Genomic DNA, 14,665 nt, shown 5'->3' with positions numbered 1-14,665 from the left:
ACTGTAGTACTACTCCGACAGGTGCCCGGGGCGGGGGCCGCGGGGGGCGCTTCGAAGCTTCTTCGTATAGCTAGGAGTGAACGAACTAGTCCCTCATGCTACCGTTTCGTAGAATGGCGTGCTGCTATATTAAGCATCGCATTCCAGGTCGGTGATTGTCACTTCCCGTCACGTTGCTGAAAGTTGTGGCCTGCTTATCATGGATGTCTTTGATGAAGAACGGTGACTCTTAGTTGCACGGCTCGTTGAGGTAATTGGAGTCTAATTGCACGAGGTTCAGTTTCCCACCACTGCCTCCCTTATGACGAGCAATCGAGGGACTCTATACTTACGAATTGATGATCGATTTCGAATGCATTTTAGTGTGACGGTGATATGAAGTTGAATGGGCAGACGCCACCAATCAAGATTCACGCCTCAACCTCTCGCGCTCAACTTCGCAGGGACAACGTGGACAAGGTCCATTTGGTGTTGAGCAGGAAAAAAAATCGTGGAACGGCTTGCGTGTTTCAAAGAGAGAACCAAGGACATACCGACGGAGTGAGTAGCAGACTTGCGTCCTTGAGAATGACACTCCGTACACCTACACTCGTAGTTCAAATACACCAAGATGGATAAGGCACGCGTATAGAGGTTTGAATTGACTTTCCCCAAACGGACAAGAGCAAGAAAAGGCGAGCGGCGCCAAAAAAAAATCCCCACGCCAAGCTGCCAGGATTCAGGAACAGAACCAACCGGCCGGCCGGGATCGCTCGCATCTGGCTTGTCTTGGCGGCGTTCATCCCACCCGCCAAGGGGGAAACCAAAAAAAAAGAAAAACGTAAATGGCTCAAGCTAAAGAAAGGTAAGGTAAGCAAAGCACGTGAACTTCCCGTCATCTTCGCGCCGTTGTGACCTGTGCCCACCCCCACCAACGTACCTGACCTTAACCACAGAACGCGTCACGTCTATCCGGGATCCTAGCCGCTAATCTTCACTTAAACATCACCACAGTCGCATCGCATCGCGAACTGAAGCAAGCAACGAAACCACCTCCCACCACCGCTCATCAGCCCACCCACTCTCCCCAAAATGTCCGCTCCCGACCAAGACCAGTCACAACCCACGCAATCGATAAAGGAATCATCATCACAGATCCAATCGCAAGACCACGCCGTCCAACACCAACCCGAGACCGAATCGCATCCCGGCGCCGGCGCATCGTCAACATCAACAACACCAGCACCAGGAGCAACCTCACCAACGACAGCGCAAGCGTTGCAACAACCACAAGAACCATCACAGCAAGCGCAAGAAACACTACCACAACAACCGCCCGCCTCACCTCCCCTCCCCCAAAAACACACCCCCGCGACCCCCGGCCCCCGCGCGGGACGCTTCATCCAGCTCTACGACGGCGCCCTCGCCAGCACCCTCCGCAAAGTAAACTACGACAATTTCGCCTCGTGCTTCCCCACCGTTGCCGCCCACGCGCCGAATACCCTGCGCAACGTTCAGAAGCAAATGGTGGATTACCTCGAGGAGAGATGTAACGTATGTTGGTTTTTTGAGCCCCCTCCCTGTCTTTTTCGTGAACTCCTCCACGAAGGGAAGATAAGAAGGAAAGGAACCGCATACTAATGGTTTTCTCACTTCTATAGAAAGACTTTCAATCGATCCTCGCCGACCGCGACGTCATCCGCAAACTAAACGAGTTAGAAAACCTCGTCAGCGACGCAGACCGCAGGAGACAAGAAGGCGGCAGCGACGTCGAAGAACCAATCCCGTTCGTCACACTCCCCCCCCCCCTCCCTCTCTCCCTTCTCGGGCCTCAATACTCTGTAACACCAGAGACACCCAAAACCAACCCCAAGGACTAACACCAGTTACAACAGCCCACACGTCCTCCCCCCCGACGAAATCCTAACGGCCCACCTCGCCCCGCGCCTCGCCCCGCAACAATCGACCCTCAATGCCCGCCTCCAAAATACCCAGGCCTCCAACGAATCCCTCTTCGCCTCCATCCACTCTCAGCGCGCAGAGATCGATGCTCTCTTAGCCCAGCTCGAGAGCCAGGTCGCCGATATCGACGGTGCCAACGCGTTGCTCGTGGACGTTGCGCCCGAGCTGGCGGCCGAGGCGCGGGCTTCCGAGGTGGAGATGGCGGGTATGTGAGGGGTCGGACAGACTGCGATACGCGATCGAGACGAGGGTGAAAAAAGGGGGCAATACGTAACCGGTAAAGGCTGGATTCATGGGGATGTGGTTGTCAAGTAATGTCTGAATACGGCTGTAGACATGGTTGCTCTTCCCTACGCATGAGATACCATTTTGATTTATGTAGGCCGTGGCTCGGCTGAAAACAAAGCCAAGAACTTGCAATTGACCTAGTCCCTTTATGTTTCTTTGCCATCCTGGATCAAACGGCATTCTCACAACGGCCAAAGCTTCACGTTCATTCCGAGTAATGTTGTTAACGTTTAATACATTCAAGTCGACCAGGCTATGCCTCGACCATGACCGATGGGAAGTTTCCTTCAGGGTCCCCCATCGTTGACGAATATGTTCGGTGCCAAGGCTTTCGCGATGCCAACGCTGAATACTCCATGCTACAGAAAAAGCAAAAGGACGATAATGAAATTTGGGGCAGCGAGCATTGCCGCTGCCCTTGACAACTCCGCCCAATGATGATATGCTTGGCGCAAAGCTATGCTCTCGTTCTCTCTCTCTCACCCGCCATAAATGACAAAGGAGACTGAGAACAGGTTGAGAGGAATGGAGATGAAGTAGGAAGGAAAAAAGAAAAGAGCCAACCGAATGCATATGCCGCGCCGTCCCGCCCGATTTTTGTTTTGGCCGCCGTACCGACCGACCGCCCAGCCTCTGGGTAATGTATGGTAAAAATCCGTATCGTCGAATCTTGCGATTCTTCCTCGTGTCAATGCGAAAGAAAGGCCCTCGTCATTGACGAGGGCACGGGGTATTTATATGTGCAATAGAAGTGAGGGAGAAACAACGATCCATCTTAAATCCTTCTGTTTTCCGTGTGGATGACTTGCCAAGGGCCGAAGAAATCAATCTCGCCGTAGGCTGGCGGCAGTACGCGCACCATGCGACCTGTTGCCCAATCCACGAACCATCGTTTTCCCTTGCTGATGATGTAGTTTGACTTTCGGGGGCTCTTGAACAGGAGAACAGAGTAGCAAAGCTTGGCATAAAGCAGATCGTGGGCCGCACTCCATTGATGCTCGGGTGCCCATTTTCCAGTGTCTGGATCGATGGCCTCATTGGGATACGATGTTGTCGACAAGCGGCTGCTGATCAGCTCGTTCCTCCCAGGTCCGGGACCGTAGATAGACTCGCTGTCTAGTACATTGGTCTCGCCGCGCTCGTTGACGACGGCCTGGTGAACGAGACCCTCTATGGTCGAAGATGCTGGGAAGGGATCGGGTGCCTCGGCAGAAGCCACACGGCGGAGTTCAGGACTCAGTGGTCTTGGCGTCGGTACGGGGTAGTTGTTCGTCGGTGCTGGTGTCTGGCCACGGAACCAGCGGATGCGTTGAATGCGGGGGATGCTTTGGTCGCGGGGATAGTCACGATCGTCGATGGGAGCGGCAACATCGATGGCGGCGAAGAGAGCCTCCAACCACCTGACCATCGTGCTCAATTCTATACAGGATAGGAGGAACTGATCCTCCTCGGCCCTGACACGAATGACATATCGCCTCCTAGGTGGGAGTCAGTCTCTTGGCAGGTCTTGGCATGGAATGAGGCTGAGAATCGAGGCAACCTACTTCTTGTAATCGGCAGCAATACCAATATCGGCGTGCTGAAGACTGTACGCTCTGTCGAGAGATGCCTTTCGCACCCATGGCGGATTGTCGGGCGAGATGGTCGGTCCGTCTCTCGTCCTGCCCCATCCCCAATCCTTCTTCACGTTGTAGAAATTCAATGCAGTGCCTCGTAGTTGTACGATAGTGGTGTGCCAATTTCTGTCCTCTGCCCGTTTGGTTGTGTTTTCAATTTCCATCTTCTTCACCCATACGCCCTCCAACTCGATGTCGCACGAATAGCCTGGCAAATCCTCCCCGACTCCATGTTGGGAGTTGACCCTGGGTGCCACCGGCCGTCTTGGTCTAGCATCCCGCTCATATGGTGGCGGCTGTGATGGTCGTCGGAAAGGGGAAGTCATGACTTCCTGGTAGAAATAGTCCTCCTCCATCGATAGTCGCCGCCGGAGAGGCGGCGGCTGCGCTGCGGTATTAGATGGTCCATTTCCGCCGTCCTCGCTGCGGGGATCCATGGGGCAGATGAGGTTTTATATGACAGGAGACGAGTGAGCCGGCAACAGACGAGTCGTGTCAGGCCAGGACCACCATGCGGCGGGTGGCAGCGGAGGCAGAGGCCCGTTCCCGTGCGTCTGTCTCGGACGGATTCCCTGGAACGAGGGATTCACGAGATGTGCTTGGCCCGGGGGTTATGCTGACCCGCAAAACTTCATGGTGAGGGCCTTTTGTCGGCGGCTCTTTCTTAGGGCCGCACGGGGCAGAGTAACGTAAAACAAATGCAAAGGGGTCCTGGGACGAGACCGGTAGATGAGATGAGATCGGGGAGTGGATTAGGTCCAGTCAGGTACGAATGCGTAGGTATGGAGAAAGGACTGGAGACCTCGGTGGTGTGGATGTGTAGGTGTCGTGGTGAGAAGGTGGATGAAGGATGGAGTGATGTGCCGAGAAGCGAGAAAGCGGTGGCAATGGAGCGACGGGTCCAAGTAGTAGGCCTGGTTCCAATGACCGGGAGTAGGAATAGAATCCGGTTCCTGGAGCGAGCGAGGTGCGGTTCGAGACAAGCACGGCGAGCAAGCACAGGAAGCACAGATGGGAGGCGGAGGAGTGGTGGTTGTGGAGGAAGCAGACGAGATGGGATGGAAGGTCAAGGTTGCAACGGGCTGGCGGGAGGAGTGAAGCGAAACGGGAGGCGTCGAGTCATCGGGTGGTGCCAGCGCAAAGAAGAGCCGCTTAACAAGGTTGGACTGAATAGGAAGCCCGATGATGAAAGCAGTACAAGCCGGATATGAGGGAACCGATTCCCGTGCAGGGCCGAAGAAGAGGCGCGAGAGGTTGGAGACGATGTCCAGGACCGCGCAGCAAGGGCAGTTCGTCTGTGTTGAAGGACCAGGGCCGCAAGGGGGACTTGGCTCTGGGGGCGGATCTCATGCGCATCGGACGTCGGGTCAGGCCAGGACAGGGCTCGTTGAAGAGCGGCGGGTGGGAACGTGGTTGCGTAGCTGACAAGGACGGCGTGATATGGCGAAAGAATAGGGTAACAGAAACCAAAGGCGAGTGAAGACCATGTACGGTAATTGGTGTGTTCCTGGGGGGACCACCGCGCGACTTGTGATGATCAGAGAAGGATGGATGGACGGATGGGACCTGGTTGATGGGTGTGGAGGCGTGTGTCGAGCGGAAGTTGAACAGGACCCCAAGCAAGGTTGAGAGAAGTTCAACGGGGTACGGCGTATGTACGGGGTTCACCGTTGGTAGAGGTGAAGTTGAGGTTGCAAAGGGTACGAGTAGAACGGGTGTGTCTTTTTCCCGCTTTCTTTTCGAACTTCAAAAGGTCGAACCAAGTGCGCGCTACAATCGGTCCCTGTCGGGATTTTTGCAGGTATTGGGTGATTCGATAATGGAGAATTGGAGAGTAAAGAGGAGAGATGGAGGCTCGGATTCTGGCCGGGCGGTAGGCGTGGACGTAGTGTATCGATCAGCCAAGGTGCGATTCAATTAATGATCCGAAGGTACGTATCCAGTACCAGGACTCAATGCGATGCTGCAGCGATATCCGTACTTGGTACGCGTACCCTTGATATGTACTTCGGCGCGAGTTGGCAAATGGGCAGACTCTTTGTCGGATTGCTTGGAATGATGATTTGCAGTTTGGCGCTTCTACCGTACAGTTGTAAAGTGTGGTGTTCCATTCAGACAGAGGGTGAGCAGCACAAGCAGCAAGCAGCGGCGGCGGCTAGCAATCGGAAACGCAGGCCATCGGCTTGAGAGGTTGAGGCAGGCGTGGCAGGTCGGCAGAGCAGGGGCAGATGAACGGGGGGGGATGCAAGCGGCAGGGTGGTCGTGAGTCCAGAATAGGGACAAGGAACCGGCCTTGAAGCAAATGGCAGGCAGGGTCGAGTAAGAATTAGGGCGAGTTCGGTGCCGATGATCGTCAAGACGAACACCCACGAGTAATTCCTGAAACCTGAGTGGTGAGTGGCCAGCGGTTCGTCCGTTTGGCAAGCCGCGACCTAACAAAAGTAAGTACCTTACGGAACACTGTGGTAGGGGCAGTGAAGGAAAATAGAAAAGGGCCCTTTGGTGCAAATGAGTGGTGGTCCCCGTCCTGGTCAGAGTGGTGGATTGTGGAAGCAAGAACAGCGCCGAGTGGACCGAGGCCTTTTGTAGACAGGTCTAACCCGTTTGGGGAGGTGAAAGACATGCGGCGACCGGGGTGGCGCGGACTCGAGGTACTTTTTTTCCCCTTGACCTGTGCTAGACTGCTAGTAGACCACCCAGCTTTTTCATCTTTTGACCTTTTGGTGGACGGTATAATGGCAATGCTACCTCCCGTTGTGCCTAGACCCAGCAGCACGGCAGGGTATCTTTGTATTTGGAGACGAGAGGGACAGAGGCTGGGTCTCTCGTAGGTCAACGTCCTCTGGCATTGTCATTTGCATTGCAACCTTGGAGATTGGCCGCCAGAGCATAACCGGCCTTTATAGTACTGTCCGACTCTAACAGTGTCTGCGCGGACGAGAAACAAAAGCAAAACAGAAGAGAGAAGGAAAGTAAGGCAAGAGAAAAGAACAGGTGGTCGGTGAAGACGCAAAGCTCCAAACGTAATGTATCTATCTGATGCAAGGAATGGCGCCTCGTCTCCAACGTTGTAGATTGATGCCGGGCAGGCAAACAAGGACCAGACGGGAAGGAAGTTGATGACCCAAGGTACCAATGCACTTTACCGTACTAATGAAAGTACGTTACCATGGAAAGACGGGAGAGAGAGTTGCAGCGTGAGAAGGCCCGGGTGCCAAATGCTTGAATTCTACCGAATATCAACCTGCCCGCTTGAGCCTTAGCAAAGTAGCGAGGTACCTTGCTCCATATGAAGGAAGGTCTGCAAAAGTTTGAGCGTAAGGCAGGTGCCTACCTTACCTGGCGAATCCCATCCTCCGTTTCACCCTTGGACGAGTTGCCGGCAAAGTATTCGTACCAAATAGAAGCCACGACGGAAGGTCAGCTGAATGGATGCCTTTTCCAATGGCACCAGTTACGGCATTACGGCACAGAAAGGCGGGGGCCCTAGCCCGGCGTGGACCCTCCCTCCGTACCTGCTTCCATTCTCGGTCAGAAGTCTCCCGTCAACTCCCAAACTCCTCAAGTTCCCACCGCTTGAGTCGGGCGCGACCCGACCTTCCTTACCTTACCTTACACTAGCAGGCTAACACTAACAGCGAGACTCATTCCTTCTTTGTAGGTAGCTTAACTCTCTCTACCATGGAGCAGGCAGGTAGCATCCGTCATATTGCACCTGCGCTCATCAAGGTAAAGGCCAGGTCAGGCGTCGCAACTCGGCTTCAACTCCGGCAACAACGTCTCTCTAGCCTTCCAACAGAGGAAGGTAGGCTCTCTAGGGAGGCCCTTTGCATACAATGTCCGCGTCATTCGATAACTGGGATTCCTCGGATATAGACAGAGACGGATCTTGGTCGGCAACTGCCACTTGCTGACGGCTTGTGGAGCACTCGACTCTGGACTCTGGAGCTTCGTAAACCGAGTCCACCTTGGTTTAAGGTAAATTCTAAGGTAAATGTCAAGTGGATCGACGACGTGGGTGCCAGATTTCAGAACGTTACACAGTACACTTACAGTACTCCGTACGCCAGCAAACCAAACACTCCTCACTCTCAGTATCTGTATTCAGGTCGAAAACCGCACTTCGCACAATTGAACAGAACTTGGTAAGACGCTGAGACTTTGCGTACTTCCCAAAAGAATCGTCTGAACAACTACTAAAGAGGTCAATAGGATGCCTCGTACGGGGATAAAACAATGGGATGAACGGGCATGGCCGTCGACATGCCAATGCTAAAACATGTCATACCACACAAACACACACAGTACAAGCACCGATACTTTGTCCCCAACACCGCCCACCCACACACACTTTTTGTCTCGAGACCCAGGCCAACACCAAAGGCCAACACCAGGACGAAACAGGTCAGATATCCGCCACGGTGCCCGAGTCTACCCTCGTCGTCTACTGACCATCCCCCAGTCTCTCTACCGTTCTCTTTGCCCTCCGGCTGCACAATCAAGCATTTCTGCATAATCCATGTCGCCATGCTATCCCCCCAACGTTCGAATTGCCTGTCAATGTCATGGCCTCCCCTTCCATCAATTATACCTCTCTTTCCGCCGCCGCCGCCGTCACCGTTTTTGCTGGCTCGGGAATCCTTGGCTCTGCACTGCAAGTCATTATTAATGGACGTCAATGGAGGGTTAGCACCGCCTAGCATCAGAACGGGAGCGCGGCCAAGCTCGATGCACATGGCGATCCCGTCCTCAAGTGGCTTGGACTCTCGAATCGGCCGAGAGACGGTTGTCTGTGTCCGCAGCTTGAACATCGTCCGCTGAACCGGAGGCAGCCACTGGCGTGTCCTTGAACCTACAACAAAGTGACTGTACCTTACCGCCCACTATACCCGCGTATGCCCACCCGAAACATCGACGGCGGCGGGACACACCAGTGCTGTTTGCTGGCCTGGGCTTCGACAGGAGGAGTGGTGCATAAACGAAACGAGGAACGGCAAATGCCAAGAGCGGCGGCTGGCCCGAACCACCTGCCACCCTCGCGCACACACTCGCCTCTCCTCGCTTGAGCGCTTGTCCTACTACAGTCCACGAGTGCGCAGGGCGGAGTGTCCGTTTGGATGGACGCCAATTATTGGCAAAAGTCCAAAGGATCTTTTGCGAGCGGATCCCACTCAGCCGTTCCCTTTTGCTAACACTAACTCGAACACATCCCCCGGTTCATCGCCTGTCGTTGGTCAGCCACCTGCCAGCCTACAGTACTTTCTCAAGCCAAGCATCAGCCGTGCAAGTATGGGTAGAACAAATCGAACTTTTGCAGACGCGCCTCGTATACTGTGCTGCTGCCTTTTGGAGCAGAGTTTTCGCTTCGGCCCTGATGCCCCAATGGCGCCGTTTCTCATATTGCGATTATCATGCGCAATACGTACGCTCTGCCTCACCACAAATTACAGAACGGAGCACTCTCCGCGACATCCGGCCCATCAGCACAATCGTTGAGCCAGCCGTTGACAGTGGCAGTTTAATACCTACCCCATCCATCACGCCATGCCTGCTGGGATAGGGACCCCCTCCAGATCCCCCCGTTCCCCAGAAAACGCCCTTCGGATCCCCCCCGGCACGCCACGAAGTCAGGTTTTGACTATGGGGGCGCCAGTCGCGACTCGAACGTCGCGCCCTCCGTCTATACCAGCGTTCGATTTTTTCCCACAGATAAACATGGTGCTTTTAGGGCCTGTCAAGCAAATGTCACGTATCACTGATGGCGGACTGGTATGGAGGTATTAGTCTGTTGCAGGCCAGGCCAATACCACCACGCAACACACGCCCCCCGAACCCGGCCGCCCGTTTCTGCTTCTAGCGGCTTCGCCCAATCTCTTGGAATTTTCTTGGAAAGCTTGAGTGGACGCCATTCCCGCACCACAGCTCACGCCCCATCTTCCAGCTGGCTGCCGCTGAATGCTCGCCCTGCCCTGTTTTGCTAGGCCGGCTTCGTTTGTCAACGTGAAGCAATTGTTTCGTTGTCATTGAGGAGACAGGACGTTGATTCTAACGCAAGTTTGCCCATGCCGCTCTACCTCGGAACAGGCAATATTCTAGAAACAACTCGCTGGTCACCAACACCAACGAAATGCAAACTCGAAAGACGTATTCTTTCCTAAACAAGAATCGACGACGGAAATCTCCAAATAATCTCCACTGTCTAGCCGCTCTCCAAAGTGCTGATCTTTGATTATCGCCGGCAGTTCCCTATCTGCCACTTGAACATCTTCATCCTGGCTCTGTGATCATCGGTCAGCAAAACTATTTGCATGCTGGCTAACGGACTGTTGTAACCCCTCGCAAGAACAAGCGCGAAGTCTGGCCACCTGCTCGCGGATTCCCAGCCCACTCATACTTTGGGTTCCGCATGCTACCACTACAAGGATGGAAGCATTGTCCGCATGGAGACGTACAAAGCACTACTTTGAAAGTAGTGATGACAGCATGCCGCTCTGCGACCTAGAACACGCGCGCCGGAGAATAATACAACCCAACGGCAAGATTTCCCCTCTTTAGATTCTCGACGCCCGAGGAAGCTGGGGGGTTGACGGCTAAGACGGCATCTCCTGGACCATTTCTAATCGAGGTCCAGGTACCGACCAACCACACAAAGTTGACGTGACCGCCATCTCAATCGAGAAGGTCGCAAGCAAACAGGGAGGGGGTAAAAAAGAACGGTGGGTGCAAGAGCAAAGACATCTGCAACCGCAGGGCTCGCAACATCCGAGCCGAGCTCGCCGGCAAAAGACCAACAGGAAGATGAGCATCAGCGTGGACAACCTTACCGGCTGGGAAAGCAGCACCGTTTGTCCAAGTGGGCTTTATTCCTTCATCAAGTCGGCGAACCTGACCGCTGCTACAGCAAATCGCTACCAGTCAGTCACCTACGGAGTACATCGTAGTCTTACTGACGTTCTGGGTTGCGAGGGGGAGATCACAAAAATCCCCAGCCTTTACCCCAGTTGGCCGGCCAAGCCCGCAAGCCAAGACTTTGAGCTGCAAGCCTCCGTACACCACTCTAAATACAGTAATCGTAGTCGCTGCCGTACCTTGATGGACAGAATAGAAATACACACGAGATCCGCACATTATGAGAGTGCGTGCGTGGTTGGCAGCCTCCGACTTGTCGCTCACGCATGCTGCTGGCCTTGCTTGGTTGGCAGCTCTTGGGACTCGGGAGTAAGGACATTATTACGTACATCATTCTCGCGAAAAGGAGACTTTCTCTCAGCTCTGTACGACTATTGTGGAGAAGAAATTCGCATACCAACGGCCTACAGTCAGCGCTTCCCAGGGCCTTGGCGACGAGGTTTTGAACTCGAGGGGTTTCAGACAAAAGGGCACACGAACTTTTGGAAATTTCCACATTGGTTCCTTTGTCAGTCAACCCTGCACAACATGTGGTCCGATCACCAAGACAAACTTCCAGACGTGCAACCCGCGCGTCCCATACTCTTGGTGAGAGGCGGGAGGTAATTCCGGGTGCCATTTCTGAATGGAGCCCCCAAGACTTCAATAATGGGTTGGGTTGGTCTTTCTGGAGTCGCACAGGGTTCGTTTGTTTATACGACGTTATTTTCCCCACGTTCTTTTGTAAAGAGGAAACTTTTTTCAAGCCCGTCTAAGCGACTTGGCTAGTTCACCTCCCATTGAGCCTCGACAATCAAATCGAGATGTTTGGGAACATTAGAACACACGACTAAGCTGAGCAGGTAGGTCTAATCCAATGACACCACAACGTGGTCTAGAGCTCCTTCGACTATCGACCGCCTTTTGCAAGCCAGATTGGCTTCTTTGCGCCCTTTCTTTCCTTTTCGCCAATTTTCTCTCTTGGAACCTTTGTAGTTCATAGTCTTACGTGGGGCGCGCTCTCGCTCAGGGGACCGTAATGCGGTCTCCGAGCCTGAATCGGCGAGAGAGAGGTAGAGAAGGCGAGGAAGAGGAGATTTGTCTCGGATGAACCAAGCAAGCGCAAACGAGGCGGACCTCGACGAGGGACTTCGATCACGTCGCTCTCAGCGGTGCCTCCTCTCCTTTTGCGCGTGTTTATAACCTCATCGACCCGCAGCGCGCGAATGACATGCGCCGTGGTACAGGAACCAGAAAGCCCATCGTACTACCGTCGTTCTCGTACTCGCAGTAAGTACAGTCGAACAAAAGGTTCTAGAGCTGCGAGCGATGGGGTCTAGGTTCACCCTTCTCTGGGCGGAACAGACTTGATCTCTCTGCCAGCGTCAACGAGATGGCGACGATGTCGGTTGCCACGTCTCAGCCCAGCATGGATAAGAATGAAGCCGAGTAAAGAGGAAGGTGGATTTCTCTCTAGTGCGCTTTCGATCAAGGCAGTGCCGGTGGGATTTATCTACATACCCGATGAAGAGCCTCTGATAAACTTCGAGACTCGATCTTCGAGGCATATCCCTTACCGTTCTCCCCTGCCTCACATGGTTTCGTAGATCATCTACTCACGCATTCCAATGTTGGCCACGGCCCATCTGAGGAACCACAATATTCATAGGATAGGAGTTAAAGATAAAGCAGGCCATGAACCTCATCGTGTCGGAGTCTTGTTCCAGAAAGAAGACACAAGACGAGAAGAGGTTCGCATAGATGGTGAATTCCAAACCCAGTAGTAGCTTTGCCCCCAAAAGCCACAGCTACAGACAAACTACAATCCAAGAACGGATTCCGGACACGCAAAAAAGAGATGGCGTGCTAAGAGCCTTGAGAAGTTCGATGCCTTTCCATGGAACTCGAAATTCGAAATCGAGCCAACATTCACTTGTCGTAACGTGCTGCCCCTGCTGCTACTCCTACTGATACTGCGTTTGCTGCTGTGATTGTAAGCGAGCGGTATCGTTGCTAAGCTTTGCCTTTCGTCTGTGTAATGTCCCGTGTCCCCTGGTAGAGTTGGCCCGTCCTCGCAACGAAGCGTGAGGAACGAACTTTATGCTTCTTCTCATCGAGTTTGTGATACATGACCTGCTCTCGGATACGTATGCGTGTTTCTTTCTGACGGATCTGGTTTCTTTCTGACGGATCTGGTTTCTTGTGTATGGATGAAGTGTTGGATATAGCGACCCAAACCATGACGAGTAACATTGGTATGGCATCGATTCTTGGGAACGAGATTTATATGTTTCATCTTTTCAAACTTCACGTATCCTCGACTCGACGGCTTTATCCCCCCCTAAAGTCTGCCCTTGATAGCTTTTCATTATGCGGTATCGAGATAGATCATCAGGAAGGGGGGGGGGGGTGGGTTGCCTCTATCATCTCCTGACCTCTATGGGACCTGACTTCTACTGGACGTGACCTTTCCGGGGCTCTCTTCGTGATGATATATGCCGTGAGGCAACTATACATGCAATGAATCACCTCTCTCGACAACTCGCTGTTTTCGAGAAAGAAGAAGAAGACGAAGACGAAAATGTTAACCTCCAAGCCCGGACAGTTCCAACGAAAACCGACGCCCACGAAACCCGTCACAAGCTCACATGTCTCCATGCTCCGTTTCCCAACTCGCCCCCAACCCCAGCTCAGGCGTCAAAATATCGAGTCTCCTATGAAAGTCAGCTAGTCACAATCATCCCATCACCCTCAAAGGAGCCAAGGACTCGGTCTCTATCCCCCACCAGGGTCTTGAGACTCGTGGAAGAAAAAGGATGAGGTCCTTCGATCAACAACAAAAGCAAGACGGAGTCAGGCGTGAGAAGCAGGGAAACCAAACCAGTTCCCTCAGATTTGCGTTTCCTACAGTGCAAGGGCTGGCTGTTGGACATTTGGGAAGAGCCGAGTACACCCCTGCTTCGACGGCATGATTTCGAACTATCAAGTCCATCGTCACCTCTCATCTTCAGTTGAACATGGTCAAGATATAGCAGCATGTCGAGCTTATGTATTAGACAGAAGCCATACCCACAAAGAGAAGCCGAAAGGTCCTGTACCTCACTACACAAATGATATCACTGCATCATTCCCACCATAAACCATTAGTAACTGTCGTCTGTTTCTCATTAAAAGAACCGGGTTACGGATCTTCGGTGTAGTGGTTGTGTGTCTGTGTGTGTGTGTGTGTGTGTGTGTGTCGGTCTTGGTATGGTACAGCATCATCACCCCGATCCCCTTAGGCTTTCCCCCTCCCTTTCCCTCCTTTCCCCATTTCCCCCCTTTCCTTTCCTTTTCTCCCAGAAAGACAAATTCTCTCGGTAAAAGCAATGGGACGCCAAAACTTTTGTTCATGCTGATCCCCCCTTTTCCTCCCAAGTGCTCCCCTTTCCCCTTTGATTCCGTTCCAACTTCGCCCAAATGTACAGGGAACTCCATCCTTGACCGCCATCAAATTTTTGGTTGTGGTAGTGAAGAAGTGAGAAAGAGCAAGCTCAAAACGTTGTTTGCGCTGGGACAAAGGTAATCATCCCCGGGGAGAAGGAGTTGCCTTGCCACGAGCGCGGATGCAAATGCTGGAAAAACGCAAGCGCGCAGAAGAGAAAAAAAGATAAGAAATGAGAAATGAAAAGAATCGTCGGGGGGTGTAAAAGTACAGGAAACGGTGTGTAAATCCACGCCCTTGCCCTGTGAACTCCTTGCAGAAGAAATCAAGGTGACTGTAGCTTTTCTCTCCTTCGTCAGTGATCGTCTGACGACCGTGAGAATATTGTTGGTTTCGGAAGTAGTGAACTCGAGTTTGAACGTCGTGGTGGTCGTGAGTGATAGACATCTTGGTGTAAGGGGTGGTAAATACACGCAAGATAGTGGATGATAGGATCGATACTTCGTGT

General features: G+C 53.1%; 5 protein-coding genes across 5 annotated transcripts; 2 read left to right on the top strand and 3 right to left on the bottom strand.

The window, feature by feature from the left end:
• Positions 1–1,071: 1,071 nt before the first annotated feature.
• On the top strand, positions 1,072–2,154 carry CPAR01_09006 (uncharacterized protein; the record flags this gene model as incomplete). The annotated part of the gene is made up of 3 exons (XM_060493272.1): positions 1,072–1,533; positions 1,641–1,765; positions 1,854–2,154. The coding sequence occupies 3 exons, from the start codon at positions 1,072–1,074 to the stop codon at positions 2,152–2,154; spliced, it is 888 nt and encodes a 295-aa protein (XP_060347402.1).
• Positions 2,155–3,004: 850 nt separating this feature from the next.
• CPAR01_09005 (PH domain-containing protein) lies at positions 3,005–4,282 on the bottom strand (the record flags this gene model as incomplete). Its single annotated transcript, XM_060493271.1, has 2 exons — positions 3,005–3,707; positions 3,774–4,282. 2 exons carry the CDS (start codon positions 4,280–4,282, stop codon positions 3,005–3,007), a joined length of 1,212 nt encoding a protein of 403 aa, XP_060347401.1.
• A 1,674-nt stretch (positions 4,283–5,956) lies between these two features.
• Positions 5,957–6,214, bottom strand: CPAR01_09004 (uncharacterized protein; the record flags this gene model as incomplete). Its single annotated transcript, XM_060493270.1, has 1 exon — positions 5,957–6,214. A coding segment is annotated over one exon (258 nt), but the record flags the coding sequence as incomplete, so codon positions are not given.
• Positions 6,215–6,466: 252 nt separating this feature from the next.
• CPAR01_09003 (uncharacterized protein) lies at positions 6,467–6,676 on the top strand (the record flags this gene model as incomplete). Its single annotated transcript, XM_060493269.1, has 1 exon — positions 6,467–6,676. The coding sequence occupies one exon, from the start codon at positions 6,467–6,469 to the stop codon at positions 6,674–6,676; it is 210 nt and encodes a 69-aa protein (XP_060347399.1).
• A 3,759-nt stretch (positions 6,677–10,435) lies between these two features.
• On the bottom strand, positions 10,436–10,651 carry CPAR01_09002 (uncharacterized protein; the record flags this gene model as incomplete). Its single annotated transcript, XM_060493268.1, has 1 exon — positions 10,436–10,651. One exon carries the CDS (start codon positions 10,649–10,651, stop codon positions 10,436–10,438), a length of 216 nt encoding a protein of 71 aa, XP_060347398.1.
• Between the last annotated feature and the right edge of the window lie 4,014 nt (positions 10,652–14,665).

The sequence above is a fragment of the Colletotrichum paranaense genome (assembly GCF_030867605.1).
Source record: "Colletotrichum paranaense strain IMI 384185 chromosome Unknown Scaffold_7.1, whole genome shotgun sequence".
Taxonomy (NCBI): domain Eukaryota; kingdom Fungi; phylum Ascomycota; class Sordariomycetes; order Glomerellales; family Glomerellaceae; genus Colletotrichum; species Colletotrichum paranaense.
Note: the sequence above shows the minus strand (reverse complement) of the source record. Positions and strands in the feature narration are given on the sequence as shown.